The 18624-nt window shown below is 43.4% G+C and overlaps 1 protein-coding gene across 5 annotated transcripts in view; it reads right to left on the reverse strand.

Moving 5' to 3' along the window:
- Positions 1–18624, reverse strand: part of LOC139373574 (phosphatase and actin regulator 4A-like) — a 53897-nt gene that overhangs the window by 22590 nt on the left and 12683 nt on the right. For 2 of the 5 annotated variants that reach the window (XM_071114239.1, XM_071114238.1), the window contains exons 1-2: positions 17608–17658; positions 11527–11673 (exon numbers count right to left, since the gene is read on the reverse strand). In XM_071114239.1, coding sequence (XP_070970340.1) covers positions 11527–11673; positions 17608–17620 — 160 coding nt within the window. In that variant the 5' untranslated portion in view covers positions 17621–17658. Of the gene's footprint in view, positions 1–11526; positions 11674–17607; positions 17851–18287; positions 18331–18624 lie in introns of those variants that run through there. The other 3 variants (XM_071114242.1, XM_071114241.1, XM_071114240.1) reach the window with 2 other exon arrangements.

The raw sequence follows: 18624 nt of genomic DNA on the forward strand, positions 1-18624 counted from the left end.
TGACCTGTGAATGCATTCGGTCACATGACAGCCCGGGTAGCTGTCCGATTTCACTTAACGGCATGTCAACTGAGCCAGGCTCACAGTCAAACGGATTGGGAAGTAGGTCCCAAAGTGCTCTTACAAGTGTTGGAGGTGATTAGTCATCACTTGTGTGGGACACTTACTGATGCGGTTTTCTGTTAGAAACATGCAGTCGAGGAAGGGGGCATAGTTGGCTTTTGAAAGACTCTCCAATAATAATAATAATTTCCTCTAAAACCACTGACTCAGTCACTCATCTGTAGAATGTTTTTGTATTTCCCCTGTATGCTTGCGTTTAGTTTTCTAAACATGTCTGTTACATAGGCAAGGAGACATCTTACTTTCATTAGACAGAAAGTCAAAGTCAGTTTTATTTTGTTTATACATCCCATTGTGAATGACAACAGTTCCTCTCTCAATGTGAAAAATCTTTCCAACACTCCCCCTCGATAACTACCAAGCCTAGGTATGAAATAGAACATTTATGCTACTGTAGCTTGTGTCGGGGGGCTAGGGTCAGTCTGTTATATCTGGAGTATTTATCCTGTCTTGTCTTGTGTGAATTTAAAGTTCTCCCTCTCATCGGCTATGAAAAGCCAACTGACATTTACTCCTGAGGTGCTGACCTGTTGCACCCTCTACAACCACTGATTATCATTATTTAACCCTGCTGGTCATCTATGAACATTTGAACATCTTGGCCATGTTCTGTTATAATCTCCACCCGGCACAGCCAGAAGAGGAACTGGCCACCCCTAATAGCCTGGTTCCTCTCTAGGTTTCCTAGGTTCTGGCCTTTCTAGGGAGTTTTTCCTAGCCACCGTGCTGCTACACCTGTATTGCTTGCTGTTTGGGGTTTTAGGCTGGGTTTCTGTACAGCACTTTAACATATCAGCTGATGTAAGAAGGGCTATATAAATACACTGCTCAAAAAGAACACTGAAATAATAACATCCTAGATCTGAATAAATGAAATATTGTTATTAAATACACTTTCTTCTTTACATAGTTGAATGTGCTGACAACAAAATCACACAAAAATTATCAATGGAAATCTAATTTATCAACCCATGGAGGTCTGGATTTGGAGTCACACTCAAAATTAAAGTGGAAAACCACACTACATGCTGATCCAACTTTGATGTAATGTCCTTAAAACAAGTCAAAATGAGGCTTAGTAGTGTGTGTGGCCTCCACGTGCTTGTATGACCTCCCTACAACGCCTGGGCATGCTCCTGATGAGGTGGCGGATGGTCTCCTGAGGGATCTCCTCCCAGACCTGGACTAAAGTATCCGCCAACTCCTGGACAGTCTGTGGTGCAACGTGGCGTTGGTGGATGGAGCGAGACATGATGTCCCAGAAGTGCTCAATTGGATTCAGGTCTGGGGAACGGGCGGGCCAGTCTATAGCATCAATGCCTTCCTCTTGCAGGAACTGCTGACACACTCCAGCCACATGCGGTCTAGCATTGTCTTGCATTAGGAGGAACCCAGGGCCAACCACACCAGCATATGGTCTCACAAGGGGTCTGAGGATCTCATCTCGGTACCTAATGGCAGTCAGGCTTCCTTGGAGAGCAGATGGAGGGCTGTGCGGCCCCCCAAAGAAATGCCACCCCACACCATGACTGACCCACCGCCAAAACGGTCATGCTGGAGGATGTTGCAGGCAGCAGAACGTTCTCCACCCGGAGTCTCCAGACTCTGTCACGTCTGTCACATGTGCTCAGTGTGAACCTGCTTTCATCTGTGAAGAGCACAGGGCGCCAGTGGCGAATTTGCCAATCTTGGTGTTCTCTAGCAAATGCCAAACGTCCTGCACGGTGTTGGGCTGTAAGCACAACTCCCACCTGTGGATGTCGGGCCCTCATACCACCCTCATGGAGTCTGTTTCTGACAGTTTGAGCAGACACATGCACATTTGTGGCCTGCTGGAGGTCATTTTGCAGGGCTCTGGCAGTGCTCCTCCTGCTCCTCCTTGCAAAGGCGGAGGTAGCGGTCCTGCTGCTGGGTTGTTGCCCTCCTACGGCCTCCTCCACGTCTCCTGATGTACTGGCATGTCTACTGGTAACGCCTTCATGCTCTGGACACTACGCTGACAGACACAGCAAACCTTCTTGCCACAGCTCGCATTGATGTGCCACCCTGGATGAGCTGCACTACCTGAGCCACTTGTGTGGGTTGTAGACTCCGTCTCATGCTACCACTAGAGTGAAAGCAATGCCAGCATTCAAAAGTGACCAAAACATCAGCCAGAAAGCATAGGAACTGAGAAGTGGTCTGTGGTCACCACCTGCAGAACCACTCCTTTATTGGGGGGTGTCTTGCTAATTGCCTATTATTTCCACCTGTTGTCTATTCCATTTGCACAACAGCATGTGAAATGTATTGTCAATCAGTGTTGCTTCCTAAGTGGACAGTTTGATTTCACAGAAGTGTGATTGACTTGGAGTTACATTGTGTTGTTTAAGTGTTCCCTTTATTTTTTTTGAGCAGTGTACATTTGGTTTGAACATTGTCATGCGCTGATCCCATATCTCCAGATATACTGAACAAAAATATAAAAACGCAATTTTCAAAGATTTTACTGAAATCAGAAAATCAGTAAACTTAAATACATATATTAGGGCCTAATATATGGATTTCGCATGACTGGGAATACAGATATGCATCTGTTGGTCAGCACGTACCTTAAAAAAAGGGCCTCAATCTCGTCACGTTATTTCTGCGCATTCAAATTGTCATAGATAAAATGCAATTGTGTTCATTGTACGTAGCTTATGCTCATACCATAACCCCACTGCCACCATGGGGCACTGTTCACAACATTGACCTCAGAAAACCGCTCTCACACACACCACCATACAAGCGGTCTGCGGTTGTGAGGCTGGTTGGACGTACTGCCAAATTCTTGTTGGACGGCTTATGGTAGAGAACTGAACATTAAATTCTCTGGCAATAGCACTGGTTCCTCCAGTCAGAATGCCAATTGGTGCACCTGTGTAATGATCATGCTGTTTAATCAGCTTCTTGATATGCCACACCTCTCAGGTGGATGGATTATCTTGGCAAAGGAGAAACGCTCTAACAGGGATGTAAACAAATTGGTGCACAAAATGTGAGAGAAAGAAGGTTTTTGTGCATTTGAAAAATGTATTTTATTTCAGCTCATGAAACATGCGACCAACACTTTACATGTTGCATTTATATTTTTGTTGAGTGTACTTTTGCGAACAAGCTTGAGCACAGTGGATGTAGTTTACAATCAAAGTTACCTGCTGCAGTATATCGGAGGCATGTGCTCAGCTCTTTTGCCACCAGTTGCTCTCAGTGGCAAAGGGAAGCACATTCACGGCCTGCCCACCGTAGATGGAGCCCCATTTGTGCAAAAGCCCACCATTCGATCCCATATGGAATCTGTTCTTCGTCAATATAGCCATGGAGAACACTTAACATCCCCTGTGCAGTTTCATGCTCAGGAATCATGAGACAGAGAATATGTCCTGGTGAATATTATCCCCCAACACGTATAGCGAACAAAATGCAATGCATGGACTAGAGGTCGACCGATTATGATTTTTCAATGCCGATACCGATTGGCGGTCCAAAAAAAGCAGATACCAAATTAATATATGACAATTACAACAATACTGAATGAACACTTATTTGTACTTAATATAATAAATAAATAAAACCAATTAAGCCTTAAATAAATAATGAAAATGTTCAATTTGGTTTAAATAATGCAAATACACAGTGTTGGAGAAGTAAAAATGCAATATGTGCCACGTAAGAAAGCTAACTTTTAAGTTCCTTGCTCAGAACATGAACATACGCAAGCTGGTGGTTCCTTTAGACATGAGTCCGCAATACTCCCAGTTAAGAAGTTTTAGGTTGTAGTTATAGGAATTATAGGACCATTTCTCTCTATACCGTTTGTATTTCATATACCTTTGACTATTGGATGTTCTAATAGGCACTATAGTATTGCCAGCTTAATCTCGGGAGTTGATAGACTTGTAGTCATAAACAGCGCTGTGCTTCAAGCTAAGAGCTGCTGTTTGAATGAATGCATACGAGCCTGCTGCTGCCTACCACCGCTCAGTCAGACTGCTCTATCAAATCATATACTTAATTTTAATAAACACAGTCATTTAGTGGGGCAAAAAAAGTATTTAGTCAGCCACCAATTGTGCAAGTTCTACCACTTAAAAAGATGAGGCCTGTCATTTTCATCATAGGTACACTTCAACTATGACAGACAAAATGAGAAGAAAAAAATCCAGAAAATCACATTCTAGGATTTTTTATGAATTTATTTGCAAATTATGGTGGAAAATAAGTATTTGGTCACCTACAAACAAGCAAGATTTCTGGCTCACACAGACCTGTAACTTCTTCTTTAAGAGGCTCCTCTGTCCTCCACTCGTTACCTGTATTAATGGCACCTGTTTGAACTTGTTATCAGTATAAAAGACCTGTCCACAACCTCAAACAGTCACACTCCAAACTCCACTATGGCCAAGACCAAAGAGCTGTCAAAGGACACCAGAAACAAAATTGTAGACCTGCGCCAGGCTGGGAAGACTGAATCTGCAATAGGTAAGCAGCTTGGTTTGAAGGAATCAACTGTGGGAGCAATTCTTAGGAAATGGAAGACATACAAGACCACTGATAATCTCCCTCGATCTGGGGCTCCACGCAAGAGCTCACCCAGTGGGGTCAAAATGATCACAAGAAAGGTGAGCAAAAATACCAGAACCACACGGGGGGGACCTAGTGAATGACCTGCAGAGAGCTGGGACCAAAGTAACAAAGCCTACCATCAGTAACACACTACGCCGCCAGGGACTCAAATCCTGCAGTGCCAGACGTGTCCCCCTGCTTAAGCCAGTACATGTCCAGGCCCGTCTGAAGTTTGCTAGAGAGCATTTGGATGATCCAGAAGAAGATTGGGAGAATGTCATATGGTCAGATGAAACCAAAATATAACTTTTTGGTAAAAACTCAACTCGTCGTGTTTGGAGGACAAAGAATGCTGAGTTGCATCCAAAGAACACCATACCTACTGTGAAGCATGGGGGTGGAAACATCATGCTTTGGGGCTGTTTTTCTGCAAAGGGACCAGGACGACTGATCCGTGTAAAGGAAAGAATGGGGCCATGTATTGTGAGATTTTGAGTGAAAACCTCCTTCCATCAGCAAGGGCATTGAAGATTAAACGTGGCTGGGTCTTTCAGCATGACAATGATCCCAAACACACCGCCCGGGCAACGAAGGAGTGGCTTCGTAAGAAGCATTTCAAGGTCCTGGAGTGGCCTAGCCAGTCTCCAGATCTCAACCCCATAGAAAATCTTTGGAGGGAGTTGAAAGTCCTTGTTGCCCAGCAACAGCCCCAAAACATCACTGCTCTAGAGGAGATCTGCATGGAGGAATGGGCCAAAATACCAGCAACAGTGTGTGAAAACCTTGTGAAGACTTACAGAAAACGTTTGACCTCTGTCATTGCCAACAAAGGGTATATAACAAAGTATTGAGATAAGTATTTGGTCAATAACAAAAGTTCATTTTTCCACCATAATTTGCAAATAAATTTATAAAAAAATCCTACAATGTGATTTTCTGGATTTTTTTTGTCTTATTTTGTCTGTCATAGTTGAGGTGTACCTATGATGAAAATTACAGGCCTCTCTCATATTTTTAAGTGGGAGAAATTGCACAATAGGTGACTGACAATACTTTTTTGCCCCACTGTATATATGGTCAAATCCGGAAACTATGATTTAGAAAAAACTAAACGTATATTCTTTCAGTGAAATACGGAACCGTTCCATATTTTATCAAATGTGTGTCAACCCATAAGTCTAAATATTACTGTTACATTGCACAACCTTCAATGTTGTCATAATTATGTACAATTCTGGCAAATTAATTACAGTCTTTGTTAGGAATGAATGGCCTTTCAACAGTTGGCAACGAGCCATGCGGGCCAGGCATATACCCTGACTCTGCTTACACTGAATGCAAGAGAAGTGACAATTTCCCTAGTTAATATTGCCTGCTAACATGATTTTTTTTAAATTACATATATGCAGGTTTAAAAAAATATATACTTGTGTATTGATTTTAAGAAAGGCATTGATGTTTATGGTTAGGTATATTATTGCAACGATTGTGCTTTTTTCACGAATGCGCTTGTTCAATCATCACCCAGTTGGCGAAATTGAAGAAGTCTGCGATTCGATGATCAATTAACAGACTTATTGATTATATGCATTGAGGAACAAGCTAGTTAACCTAGTAATATCATCAACCATGTGTAGTTAACTAGTGATTATGTGAAGATTGATTGTTTTTTTTATAAGATAAGTTTAATGCTAGCTAGCAACTTACCTTGACTCCTTGCAGCCACAAGGTCCTTTTGATGCTGCACTCGCATAACAGGTGGTCAGCCTGCCACACAGTCTCCTTGTGGATTGCAATGTAATTGGCTATAACTGGCCGTTACGGATTGTTATGAATCGGCCCTAATTAGATCGGCCATGCCGCCCATTTGAAAAGCAGAAGCTGGGGAGTTTGAGTCGTTCAGGCAGAGTTTCCTCTTGACTGCTAGCAATACCATAAACTCATATTTTAACAGTGATATCTGACAACGGTATTGATGTGTGTTTCTGTGCCTCTGCCTCCCCACATATTGTTTTCACAATATCAATTGCGGCCAGTAATATCAAAGACCGCAAAAGTGTGTGGTTTCATAGTGTAGTGGGCCGAGCCATTCACTGTGGGAATTATTCGTGCGGCTTTTTCCCATGATCTAAGCACTCTCTGGTTGAATTTGATATTTTAATCATTTTCATTTAGATTTAAGGTTGATAATACATATAGAGAACATAAATGCAGAGAAATGCAGTTCCCTGCAGTACGTCTTCTTGAGGTTAGTCTAGGGTAAATGTATCAGCAGCAGAGCTCAGAACATATTTCATTTGGGTACAGACAGTTCCATACTTTATCATGGTCACCAGAACTGGCCGTACCAACTGAACACCAGCAATCACCATGCCAAGTCACCATAACTAATAGCTTAGCTACACTGTATTCTACATGAAATCATTTGGGATTAAGTCTAAGCCTTAGTTTACGTTGCTGAAAATGATACACCTCATTCAAATGAGTGCTCCTTTATATGTCCCTTTAAATTCAGAACAATGTTGTCAGGTGCAGGTATTTCTATGAGAAGTCTTTGTCGGTTCAGTTCGGAGTCTCGTGTGATCGCCGGTTGACCGCAGAGAGGTCTTAACCTGAACTGTTTGGCAGTGCAGCGATGCAGGGGACAGGGAGGGTTGGTGGGTAGTGAATCTTCCCTCCGTCAAACACACTGGCCTCACAGCTGCTCCTCACACTATATCCTAGACAGACAGACTAAACAGGTGCTGGGAGGGGAGGAATAGGGGGTTGTCTGTCTCTTGGTGTGTGTGGCGAGGCGACCATGTTACAATAAAATACGACAACGTGAGAAGAGAACGCAGGTATCCGAGTACAGCAGAGATGGAGAATAAAGGTGAGCCACAGAGTCAGACAACCCTAGACCGACAGGGCCCCCGCTACACAAAGACCGACAGGGCCCCCGCTACACAGAGACCGACAGGGCCCCTGCTACACCAGTCAGCACACACACTTCTTGTTTGAACAGATATGTGACAATATTGTCAAGGTGAATGCACCCATTGTTTCCCGGCTTTAAAATCCACCTGCTGCCATTACTGTGTTAACATGACAAGCCGAGAGAAGCAGTGAGAGCTGCTAGGGTAGCAGTAATACTGAAGGGTCCATACGGTAAATGACCCATACCAATGCCATGACACGAGTCAACAGGTTCTGACACCTACATGGAGTAACATAGCCATAAAGTTGGAATTACATTCTATTCCTATGAGCGTAGCACTGTGGTGGTATACTATGCATGCATGCAGTGGAAGTATGCACAGGAGTACTGTACTTAAGAAATACATACACTACCGTTCAAAAGATTAATTCATTAAATAGTACCCGCAAAACACCAGTCTCAACGTCAACAGTGAAGAGGCGACTCCGGGATGCTCAATGAGTCTCTCCATTCTGATTGTTTTATACTGTTCAATTCAACCAAAACATATTTCAGCACTTTTATCATTTCCGCATTTCCTGCACTCAATTGCAGTGGTGAAAAAAGTACCCAAATTGTCATACTTGAGTAAAAATAAAGCTTTGTTAATAGAAAATGACTCAAGTAAAAGTGAAAGTCACCCAGTAAAATACTACTTGAGTTAAAGTATTTGGTTTTAAATATACTTAAGTATCAAAAGTAAAAGTACAAATTCCTAATATTAAGAAAACCAGGTGGCATCATTTTCTTGTTTTTGTATTTAAAGATAGCCAGGGGCACACTCAGACATAATTTACGAAGGAAGCATGTGTTTTTTGTGTTTTGTGAGTCCCCCAGATCATAGGCAGTAGATGACCAGGGATGTTCTTGACAAGTGCGTGAATTGGACCATTTTCCTGTCTTGCTAAGCATTCAAAATGTAACGAGTACTTTTAGGTGTCAAGGAAAATATGAAGTAAAAAGTACAGTATTTTTTTTGAAGAATGCAGATACCGGACAGATACCAGAAAAAAAAACTTTTGTACTTTTAAGTATTTGTGCACCACTGCTCAATTGAGATAATGTCCACACTGCCATGTAAGGCTGCACGATATGGACAAATAATCAAGGACTTATTTTTAACCAAATGTTGCAATTGTGATTTGACTTGTGAATTAGAGCAAAACTGTTGGAATCATAGAAACAGAATGACTATTGTAATTCTATAGCTAGAACATAATAGTGGACACTTTGAATACAGTGTTGTTTGAAATGACAAATTCAAATGCCCGGGAGGAGATATTGTGACAGGGTAGGAACGAAAGTGTTGATAAGTGTTTCCTAGGGAACCCGATAATCTTTGGCTACATTTAATGTTCTCTCAGCTACTTCATGTAGCGAACATATTCTTGCTTCACATAACCCTCTTTGATTTCCTCTCTGTTGCACAAACAACATGCCAATTTAGGTCTACACCATCACTGGTATTATCAGGCTGTATTAGCTAGCTACGTTTGCTCTTACTCAGTACATTTATTAGTTAGGCGCTAATGTTAATAGCTAGCTAACAATCAGCGACTCAAGATTCAGGGCAACTTGCTAAGAAAAGACCAACTAATAGTGTCATTATAGGTGGCTAGTGGATTTATATTAAGCAGCAAAGTGAAAACAGCATCGTCGTCATCAACATTGTTGCATGTGGGCTCCCGAGTGGCACAGAGGTCTAAGACACTGCATCTCAATGCAAGAGCACGTCTGGGACCTACTGGATCGGAGGGTGAGGGCTAGGGCCATTCCCCCCAGAAATGTCTGGGAACTTGCAGGTGCCTTGGTGGAAGAGTGGGGTAACATCTCACAGCATGAACTGGCAAATCTGGTGCAGTCCATGAGGAGGAGATGCACTGTAGTACTTAATGCAGCTGGTTGCCACAAATACTGACTGTTACTTTTGATTTTGACCCCCAGTTTTGTTCAGGGACACATTATTCAATTTCTGTTAGTCACATGTCTGTGGAACTTGTTCAGTTTTTCTCAGTTGTTGAATCTTATGTTAATACAAATATTTACATGTTAAGTTTGCTGAAAATAAACGCAGTTGACAGTGAGAGGACGTTAAAAAAAATCTGAGTTTATATTGTCATATCGCCCAGCCCTAATGCAGACTGAACACAAGTGTCTCGTGGTTCAGGATCATCAAATGCGCTCAAGTGACAAGGGGCGTGGCTAGGTCTGTGTGGAAAGTGGCACAGAGAGAAAGAGCAGAGAGAGATGACTCAAGTGGCGAAGTAAACAATAAAAATTGACATTACACATGGCGTGTCACATTTAACAAACCAAACATTCAAATACCGGCATAGAAGGTAAAGTAAAAACCCAACCCGGTCCCTGCATCAATACCGGTATATAGTGAAATACAGTATACCGCCCAGCCCCACGTCACACAGCAAACACTGACTGGCCAGGCCATGTAGTGCGGTTCACGCTAAATGAGTTGGATTAGAAACTCACAATACAAACACAAACTTGAGCTCGAGAAGAAGCGGGATAATGAGGAGATTACTTTATTGTCCACAGAAATTAGCATGCTGCTTCATCCCAACGACAATAAGACAATCTCGGATGAGGCACCACCCCACCATAAGTCTGCACGGTAGAGATCCAGATAACTGGGCCTAATTCCAACTGTAATGTGTTCTTCTCACTGACTACAACTCACAATCCAAGCCTAATAAATTAGACTGGAGCTCAACTATACCCCCATCAAGCAGGGACTGGAGATCGCTCTCTACATACAGTTTACAGAGGAACAGTCTAAATCCAACAGTTATGTGTTCTGCCCTTTCAGTCATAGCAGCAAAAACAGGTTTCAGTTTCTGTGTGAATTAGAGAGGAACAATGGTGGCTTTAGGCAAACTGTACAACCCCACAAGAAGAGATGGAATCCTGACACACACACTCGAGATGGCAGCTGGTGCCTTGCACTCCCAGCTCCACTGTTTTTAATAAAAGATCCCATGTTCCATGATAAAAAAAGGGGTGAGGGAGAGATAGAGAGTGAGGGATAAAAGAGGAGTTTAGACAGCAGAGTGGTCGGTGTAGTTTAGACAGCAGAGTGGTCGGTGTAGTTTAGACAGCAGAGTGGTCGGTGTAGTTTAGACAGCAGAGTGGTCGGTGTAGTTTAGACAGCAGAGTGGTCGGTGTAGTTTAGACAGCAGAGTGGTCGGTGTAGTTTAGACAGCAGAGTGGTCGGTGTAGTTTAGACAGCAGAGTGGTCGGTGTAGTTTAGACAGCAGAGTGGTCGGTGAAGTTTAGACAGCAGAGGTCGGTGTAGTTGGTGTAGTTTAGACAGCAGAGAGGTCGGTGTAGTTTAGACAGCAGAGAGGTCGGTGTAGTTTAGACAGCAGAGAGGTCGGTGTAGTTTAGACAGCAGAGAGGTCGGTGTAGTTTAGACAGCAGAGAGGTGTAGTTTAGACAGCAGAGTGGTCGGTGAGGTTTGTGTATTACACAATCACCACATTCCAGCATCCATTCCCTCACACCTGTCTGTGCCTGCACTTCTCTGCCTCCGTTCTTTCTCTGTTTCCAACACAAAAACACCTGCACCACATTTCCTCCATATCCGCCTACCCTCTCGGTTCCATGTTAACACAAACACTTCTGTACAAAACATTCCAAACAAACAAACTCCTCTTCCAAAGACACCAATACAAAAGCAGGTCCTGTTAGGTCCACTGTTCTCCCACGCCAACAAAAACAAATAGCACTATCCTGAGTAGGCTACTAAACAGTCAAACTCCTCTTCCAAAAACAAATGCAAAGTCAAATACAAAAGCTCATGTCCTCAGGTTCTATACATGCACCTGTCCTGTCCTTAGACTCACCGGTGTTGTGTTGAGGTTGCTGCTGTTGGTGTTGCTGGGGCACTGTCTCAGCGTTGCTGGCATTCTGTCCCATGCTACCCCACGCCCCAGTCCCACCAGCCCCTACCTCTCCTGGGGTCCACGGCAGGGAGGAGGGATACAGACACACTGAGGAAAAAATAGATCCCAGCTACGATCCTCGCCAACAAACACAACCGCCTTAACGCTCCTGTAACCCAAGACACTCCTACTTCCTCGGCTCACATCGTTCTCTACCTCTTTTTCTCTTTCTTTCTAGTCCTGCCCTGCCCTTCCGTCTATTGCTCTGTGTGTTTTGGTCTTGCTCTCTCTCACACACTCGCTAACTCACTCTTTGAAGCTAGCCCCTCCTCCCTTCCTTCCTGTCTGTCTAGCTGACTTCATAAATAAAGTATGCCAGTTATAAGGCAGCAGCATACCAGCAGTCTCAGATGCCGGTCATTCCTCACTGCAGATCTTTCAGGGGCAAAGTTTACAGGAGGTGAGAGAGTGAGCTTGGTAGTGGTGGGGGGTAGGAGAGGAGTGGAGGGTAGGCCCAGAGTGTAGTCAAGCCCAGAGAGGTTTGAGTCAGAGTGGGCCCCTCCAGCAGAGCAGAGAGAGCAGCACCCAGGCACAACGGCAATGGGAGGGTTCTCTGCTCGCTGGATAACAGACCCGGGGTCAAATATTATTCAACATTTTTTCAGATACTTTATCTGGGCTTGATTGAGGTTGCCTAGCACAATGGGACCAATGTAATATGTGCAAGAGTGCAAACTCCACCCATCTGGTACTCCAGGCAGACTAGAGCAAAAGCTAACACTATTTGAGAGAATTCAAATAGTATTTGAAACCATGTCTGCTGGGGAGAGAAGAGGTTGGTAACGTGAGAAGTGGTGGAAGGTGAGATGGGTCTAGGTGGAGGGTTGGCCTTCGCACCAGGAAAAGGGGAAGTGATGTCACTGAGGTTTCGTGTTACTCTCCCAGAGTCAACCACATAGCCTATAATGTGAAGTGCACCACACATGAGTGAAGGGAGGACAGAAGCATGTGCCGTTGTGCAGAAGGACAGCTGAATGGTAGAGTTGTTGCTGACAGGTTAATCAAAACACTTTTCTTATTTTATGGATAGTTTGAAAAGGCCCAACTGTTGAGGAAGAGAGAAAACACTAGCATAACAGCTCACCTAAGATGCCCCAACGTTAACACAATGCTAAAATCAACACCGGCACAATATCGCAGGGCACGCTGAATTCTACAGAACACCTGAGCACACATTTCCTCAAGGTGTTTCTGCTTGCTATCAGTCTTTTTTTCACAGTGGGAATATTGGGGGAAGTGAACTGACAAAGGGAGCAGGACATTTCAGTGAGTGTTTAACGTGTCAGTCAGAAATCCCTGTTTAACTGCAATGTTCCTTCAGCCCTGCTTTACTGAACTGCAGTAGCAGTGAGTGGTGTGGTTACATTGAGCCACTCCGTTTAGGCTGAGGGTGTGAGAGGAGAAATAGCTACTGGAAGGAGAGATAAGGTGGGTTAGAGGGAGGGAGGTAAGGAAGGGGTGGGAGAGGAAGGCATGTCTTTCCTCCAGCCAATCAGACCGAGCGGGCTGTGCACTAGACTAAGGATACAACCCTGTCAAGTCTACAAGAAGATACAACCCAGAGTCCACAAAGACATTCCATTTACTGAGAATCTTATCAAGAGAAGATTTGACAATCAGCGTTGCCTGGTTGACCGTGAGGCCAACATGTGAATAGACTGTATAAATGCCTCCACTCAAATTCAGTCTGTGCCAATACCTGTAACAGTACAAATCAGCTTACCTAAAAATGTGAAACTGCTATGAAATACAGGAAGCCCTGCTGGATGAGAGATGTTCTCGCAAATAGCAACGTGCAAAGTCCATCTCAAACTCTGACTGCAGAGCATGAAGGAAATCAACAGTTGGTTCTTCCCCTAGCCTAGCTATAATAGCCTAAGACTAAATGAACTAGTAGCCCAGTGAACCTAAACAGTCACAGAAATGCATTTACTCAACCTTTAGAGACCAGCCTACAATATTGACAGTAGGCTAACAGAAGGCAAACAAACTAAACCAGGAAATGTGGCTCATTAAAAGACAACTAAAAACTCATATAGTTGAAGTCGGAAGTTTACATACACTTAGGTTGGAGTCAATAAAACTCGTTTTTAAATCACTCCACAAATGTATTGTTAACAAACTATAGTTTTGGCAAGTAGGTAATTTTTCCAACAATTGTTTACAGACAGATTATTTCACTGTATCACAATTCCAGTGGGTCAGAAATGTACATAAACTAAGTTGACTGTGCCTGTAAACAGCTTGGGAAATTCCATAAAATTATGTCATGGCTTTAGAAGCTTCTGATAGACTAATTGACATAATTTGAGTCAATTGGAGGTGTACCTGTGAATGTATTTCAAGGCCTACCTTCAAACTAAGTACCCCTTTGCTTGACATCTTGTGAAAATCAAAATAAAATCAGCCAAGACTTCAGAAAAGAAAATTGGAGACCTCCATAAGTCTGGTTCATCCTTGGGAGCAATTTCCAAACACCTGAAGGTACCACGTTCATCTGTACCAACCATGGTACATAAGTATAAACACCATGGGACCACGCAGCAGTCATACCACTCAGGAAGGAGACGCATTCGGTCTCCTAGAGATGAACGTACGTTGGTGCGAAAAGTGCAAATCAATCCTAGAACAGCAGCAAAGAACCTTGTGAAGATGCTGGAGGAAACAGGTACAAAAGTATCTATATCCACAGTAAAACAAGTCCTATATCGACATAACCTGAAAGGCCGATCAGCAAGGAAAAAGCCACTGCTCCAAAACTGCGATAAAAAAAGCCAGACTACGGTTTGCAACTGCACATGGGGACAAAAATCTTACTTTTTGGAGAAATGTCCTCTGGTCTGATGAAACAAAAATAGAACCGTTTGGCCATAATGACCATCGTTATGTTTGGAGGAAAAAGGGAGAGGCTTGCAAGCCGAAGAACACCATCACAACCGTGAAGCATGGGGGTGGCAGCATCATGTTGTGGGGTTCGTTGCTGCAGGAGGGACTGGTGCACTTCACAAAATAGATGGCATCATGAAGATGGAAAATTATGTGGATATATTGAAGCAACATCTCAAGACATCAGTCGGGAAGTTAAAGCTTGGTCGCAAATGGGTCTTCCAAATTGACAATGACCCCAAGCATACTTCCAAAATTGTGGCAAAATGGCTTAAGGACAACAAAGTCAAGGTATTGGAGTGGCCATCACAAAGCCCTGACTTCAATCCTATAGAACATTTGTGGGCAGAACTGAAAAAGTGTGTGCGAGCAAGGAGGCCTACAAACCTGACTCAGTTACACCAGCTCTGTCAGGAGGAGTGGGACAAAATTTACACCAACTTATTGTGGGAAGCTTGTGGAAGGCTACCAGAAACGTTTGACCCAAGTTAAGCAATTTAAAGGCAATGCTACCAAATACTAACTGAGTGTATGTGAACTTCTGACCCACTGGGAATGTGATGAAATAAATACAAGCTGAAATAAATCATTCTCCCTACTAGTGACATTTCACATTCTTAAAATGAAATGGTGATCCTAACTGAACTAAGACATTAAACGTCAGGAATTGTGGAAAAACTGAGTTTAAATGCATTTGGCTAAGGTGCATGTAAACTTCCGACTTCAACTGTAGCCTGAGTGGAACAATGTGAATAAACCTATTGAAGCTCAATATAATATACACTCAATCACTAGTTTATTAGGTACACAACTCTGTTCACGAAAATGATTTACACCTACAGACAGTGAGTCACCACGGTACCGTGGCTTGCTATATAAAGCAGGCAGACAGGCATCCAGTTACTGTTTGATTGAACGTTAGAATGGGCAAAACAAGTGACCTGGGCAACTTGAAGCATGGTATGATCGTCGGTGCCAGACGCGCCAGTTCCAGTATCTCAGAAATGACTGGCCCCCTGGGCTTTTCAAGCACGACAGTGTCTAGGGTTGATCGAGAATGATGTGGCAAACAAAAACATCCAGTCAGTGGCAGTCCTGTGGGCGAAAACAGTTTGTTGATGAGAGGTTGAAAGAGAATGGCAAGAATCGTACAAGCTAACAGACGGGCCACAAACAGGCAAATAAGGGCGCAAGACAACAGTGGTATGCAGAACGGCATCTCGGGAACGCACTACTCATCGATCCTTGTCACGGACGGGCTACTGTAGCAGGTGACCACACCGGGCTCCACTCCTATCAGCTAAAAACAAGAAGCTGCTCCAGTGGACATGCCATCATCAACACTAGACAATTGATGAGAGGAAAAACACCTGAAACTAGATGGGTGAACTTAATAAACTGGCTACTGAGTGTATATGAATAATAATAATGGCCATTGAGCAGATGCTTTTATCCAAAATAACTTAGTCATGCTTGCATCTTTTTTTTTTGTTGTTATGTATGGCCTGGTCTCGGGAATTGAACCCACTACCCTGGCGTTACAAGTGACATGCTCTACCAACTGAGCTACAAAGGTCCACCATAACCAATGAATGATTTACAGACTAGTTGGCTGTGGGAATGTGCAGTTTGTTGACACATTCCTAAACCGTTCAGTTACAGGTGTCACAATTCTTGGAACGATAACTTACTTGACACTTGTTCAAGCCTGTCAATGTTTCAAACAGTGCTATTTTGAATACAGAGTGTAACCTATAAAAGTAGCCAACTGTTTACTGCTCTGAATGTAGTAGTCAGTGTGTGAAGGTCTACAGTGAATGACCTTGACTTAAAAATAAAAAAAGATTGTGTGCGTCTTTTCAAATCTGACACTACTCGATTCAAAAACCTGTTTGCCTCTGTTGAGGCACAGTGCAGAACACAGTAGCTCCCTCTAGTGGTAAATACAAGAAACTGAGCCCTCGCTCAAGAGGAAATGACAGGCAGGAATGTTAGGAATGCGAGGCTATAGGTCAGCTTTTTGATACAACGTCCTAATCTGGCCTACTACACTGGGAACCATAGCTGGCTGTCAGCTGGTCCCTACATGGATCCATACCGGCCTTATTGACTATTATCAAAGGAATATCTGTGATAACAAAAAACGTTTATTTGTTTGAGCTGAATAAAAATAGGCTAGTGCATGACTCAACACAATACAAATTCCATAATACTGATGAATCATCATCAAGTCACACACAATACAGGAGTCATGGGCAAGAGAATATTCCTATTGCTTACATGACCATACAAATAGATTGAATTACTGCCACTGACTATGTCACTCCAGTCACTGCCAAAACCACCACCACTGATATAAAAGGCCCCATCAGAGCCCTGTACAGCTCTGGGCACTATGATGGGGAAGGAATCAGTCTGGTTTAAACACCTCCGTTGAAAACTGTTTAAGAGACAGGGAGGAAATCAAATCAGTCAGGTGTATTTATACTGAGCTGGGCCACTAGGACAGCCAGGGTCAGAAAGCCAGCCAGGGACAGAGTTGAGTAGATCTGGCCTTCTATTCTGTCCTAGCTGGTGACTGTGTGTCTGTTCCTCTAAGCCTAATAGTGGCAGGTAGCCTAGCAACCCAAAAGTCGCTGGTTCGAATACCCGAGCCGACAAGGTGGGTATAAGTAACTTAAGCCCAATTTGCTCCAGGGACGCCGTAGTACTTTGGCTGACCCTGTAAAACAACACATTTCATTGCATTGTGACAATCTATTTATTTGTTTTTGTGTGTTGGTCAACCTGGACACTGCCCTGACCTGTCCAGAACTGCACCAGACCAGCCCCCACGTCTTTCACTGCCTGGCTTAGGAAGACCAGAGGAGGCCACACACAGCGCCTATCAAAATATCTCGGGCAGCTTAAAGTACAAACAATCACACCGCTCCCCAATTCAGTTGTCAAGTTCAGTCTTTTAGACTCTGCTTGATAAAACTGCCTCACAAATAACTTTGACATTGTTCACCAGTTTCAAACAAATACAAATGTAAAAAACAATTGAACACAAGAACAGAACAGAGAAATCACAAACAGAAACAGCATTTTACTCACATTGTACAGCCATTGCTAGGCCTTTCAGAGATCAATAAACAGACAATACATCCAACAATAGAACACAACCGATCGGTCTGCGACAGGGAGACACTAACGAGGCTGTACTTGATACTGTCTCCTCTTCCATGGACTCACATGGAGGTCCTTCCGCAGTTGAAACTAGAGACTACAGCCAAGGCCGCGTGGGGCTGGTAAAAAAAAACACTGAGCTGCTTCCTAACCTTTACAAGTGTGTCCTCTGCTGGGAGAAAGGCCCAACCAGATAGCCCCTGTCAACAGAGCCATGCGTCACGCTGCACCCAACCCCTAACGGATAGGACAGGCTAGTATTGCTTACCCAACACAGGCAACTTCGCACTTTACACTGTTAGTGTTGACTCCCCACTTTCGGCTTTCCTGATACCATTCCTGATGGTAATCTCCAAAGCACACCACAGTAGCATGCAACACTTATAACATCTAGCTAGGTTAGAACACTCTTATGTGTGGGTTTTCAGATGTTTTGACTGAGGGCAAAAGCTAAGATCACCACAAACAAAATACAATTGTCCTAGACAATAAGAGCCATTCAAACAGTAAAAGGCATGCCACACTACTACAGCTAGGCTAAATCCATTTTCATAAATCAGTAGGCTAGGATAGAATTTAGGCCTGAATTGAAATCATACTTTTCTTACCACGATTTTCCATCACAGTCCAAATGCCAGTAGTCAGCAGCTCCTGAGTCAGACAAAAAAGGAAGAAGCAGAGCAAATGAGGAAGTAGAACAACTATACAGACAAAAAAATGACATGGCCTAATTAGACATTTGTTTGACCTAGCCACCCTCATCCTGCATGACTGTGGTCAGAGGTCCTTATACCTCAGATAAGAGCGTGTGTGTAAAAAGAGTAATTCACACCACATCAGATCATCTTTCTAGCAGGCCGAGCATTCAGTCTGTAAGAGGGGGAGAGGAGAGGAGCCAGAGTAGTAAAGTGGTGCTTTCCTCTCATCTCCCCAACAGACACCAGA

Source organism: Oncorhynchus clarkii, chromosome 18, assembly GCF_045791955.1.
Source record: "Oncorhynchus clarkii lewisi isolate Uvic-CL-2024 chromosome 18, UVic_Ocla_1.0, whole genome shotgun sequence".
Lineage (NCBI taxonomy): Eukaryota > Metazoa > Chordata > Actinopteri > Salmoniformes > Salmonidae > Oncorhynchus > Oncorhynchus clarkii.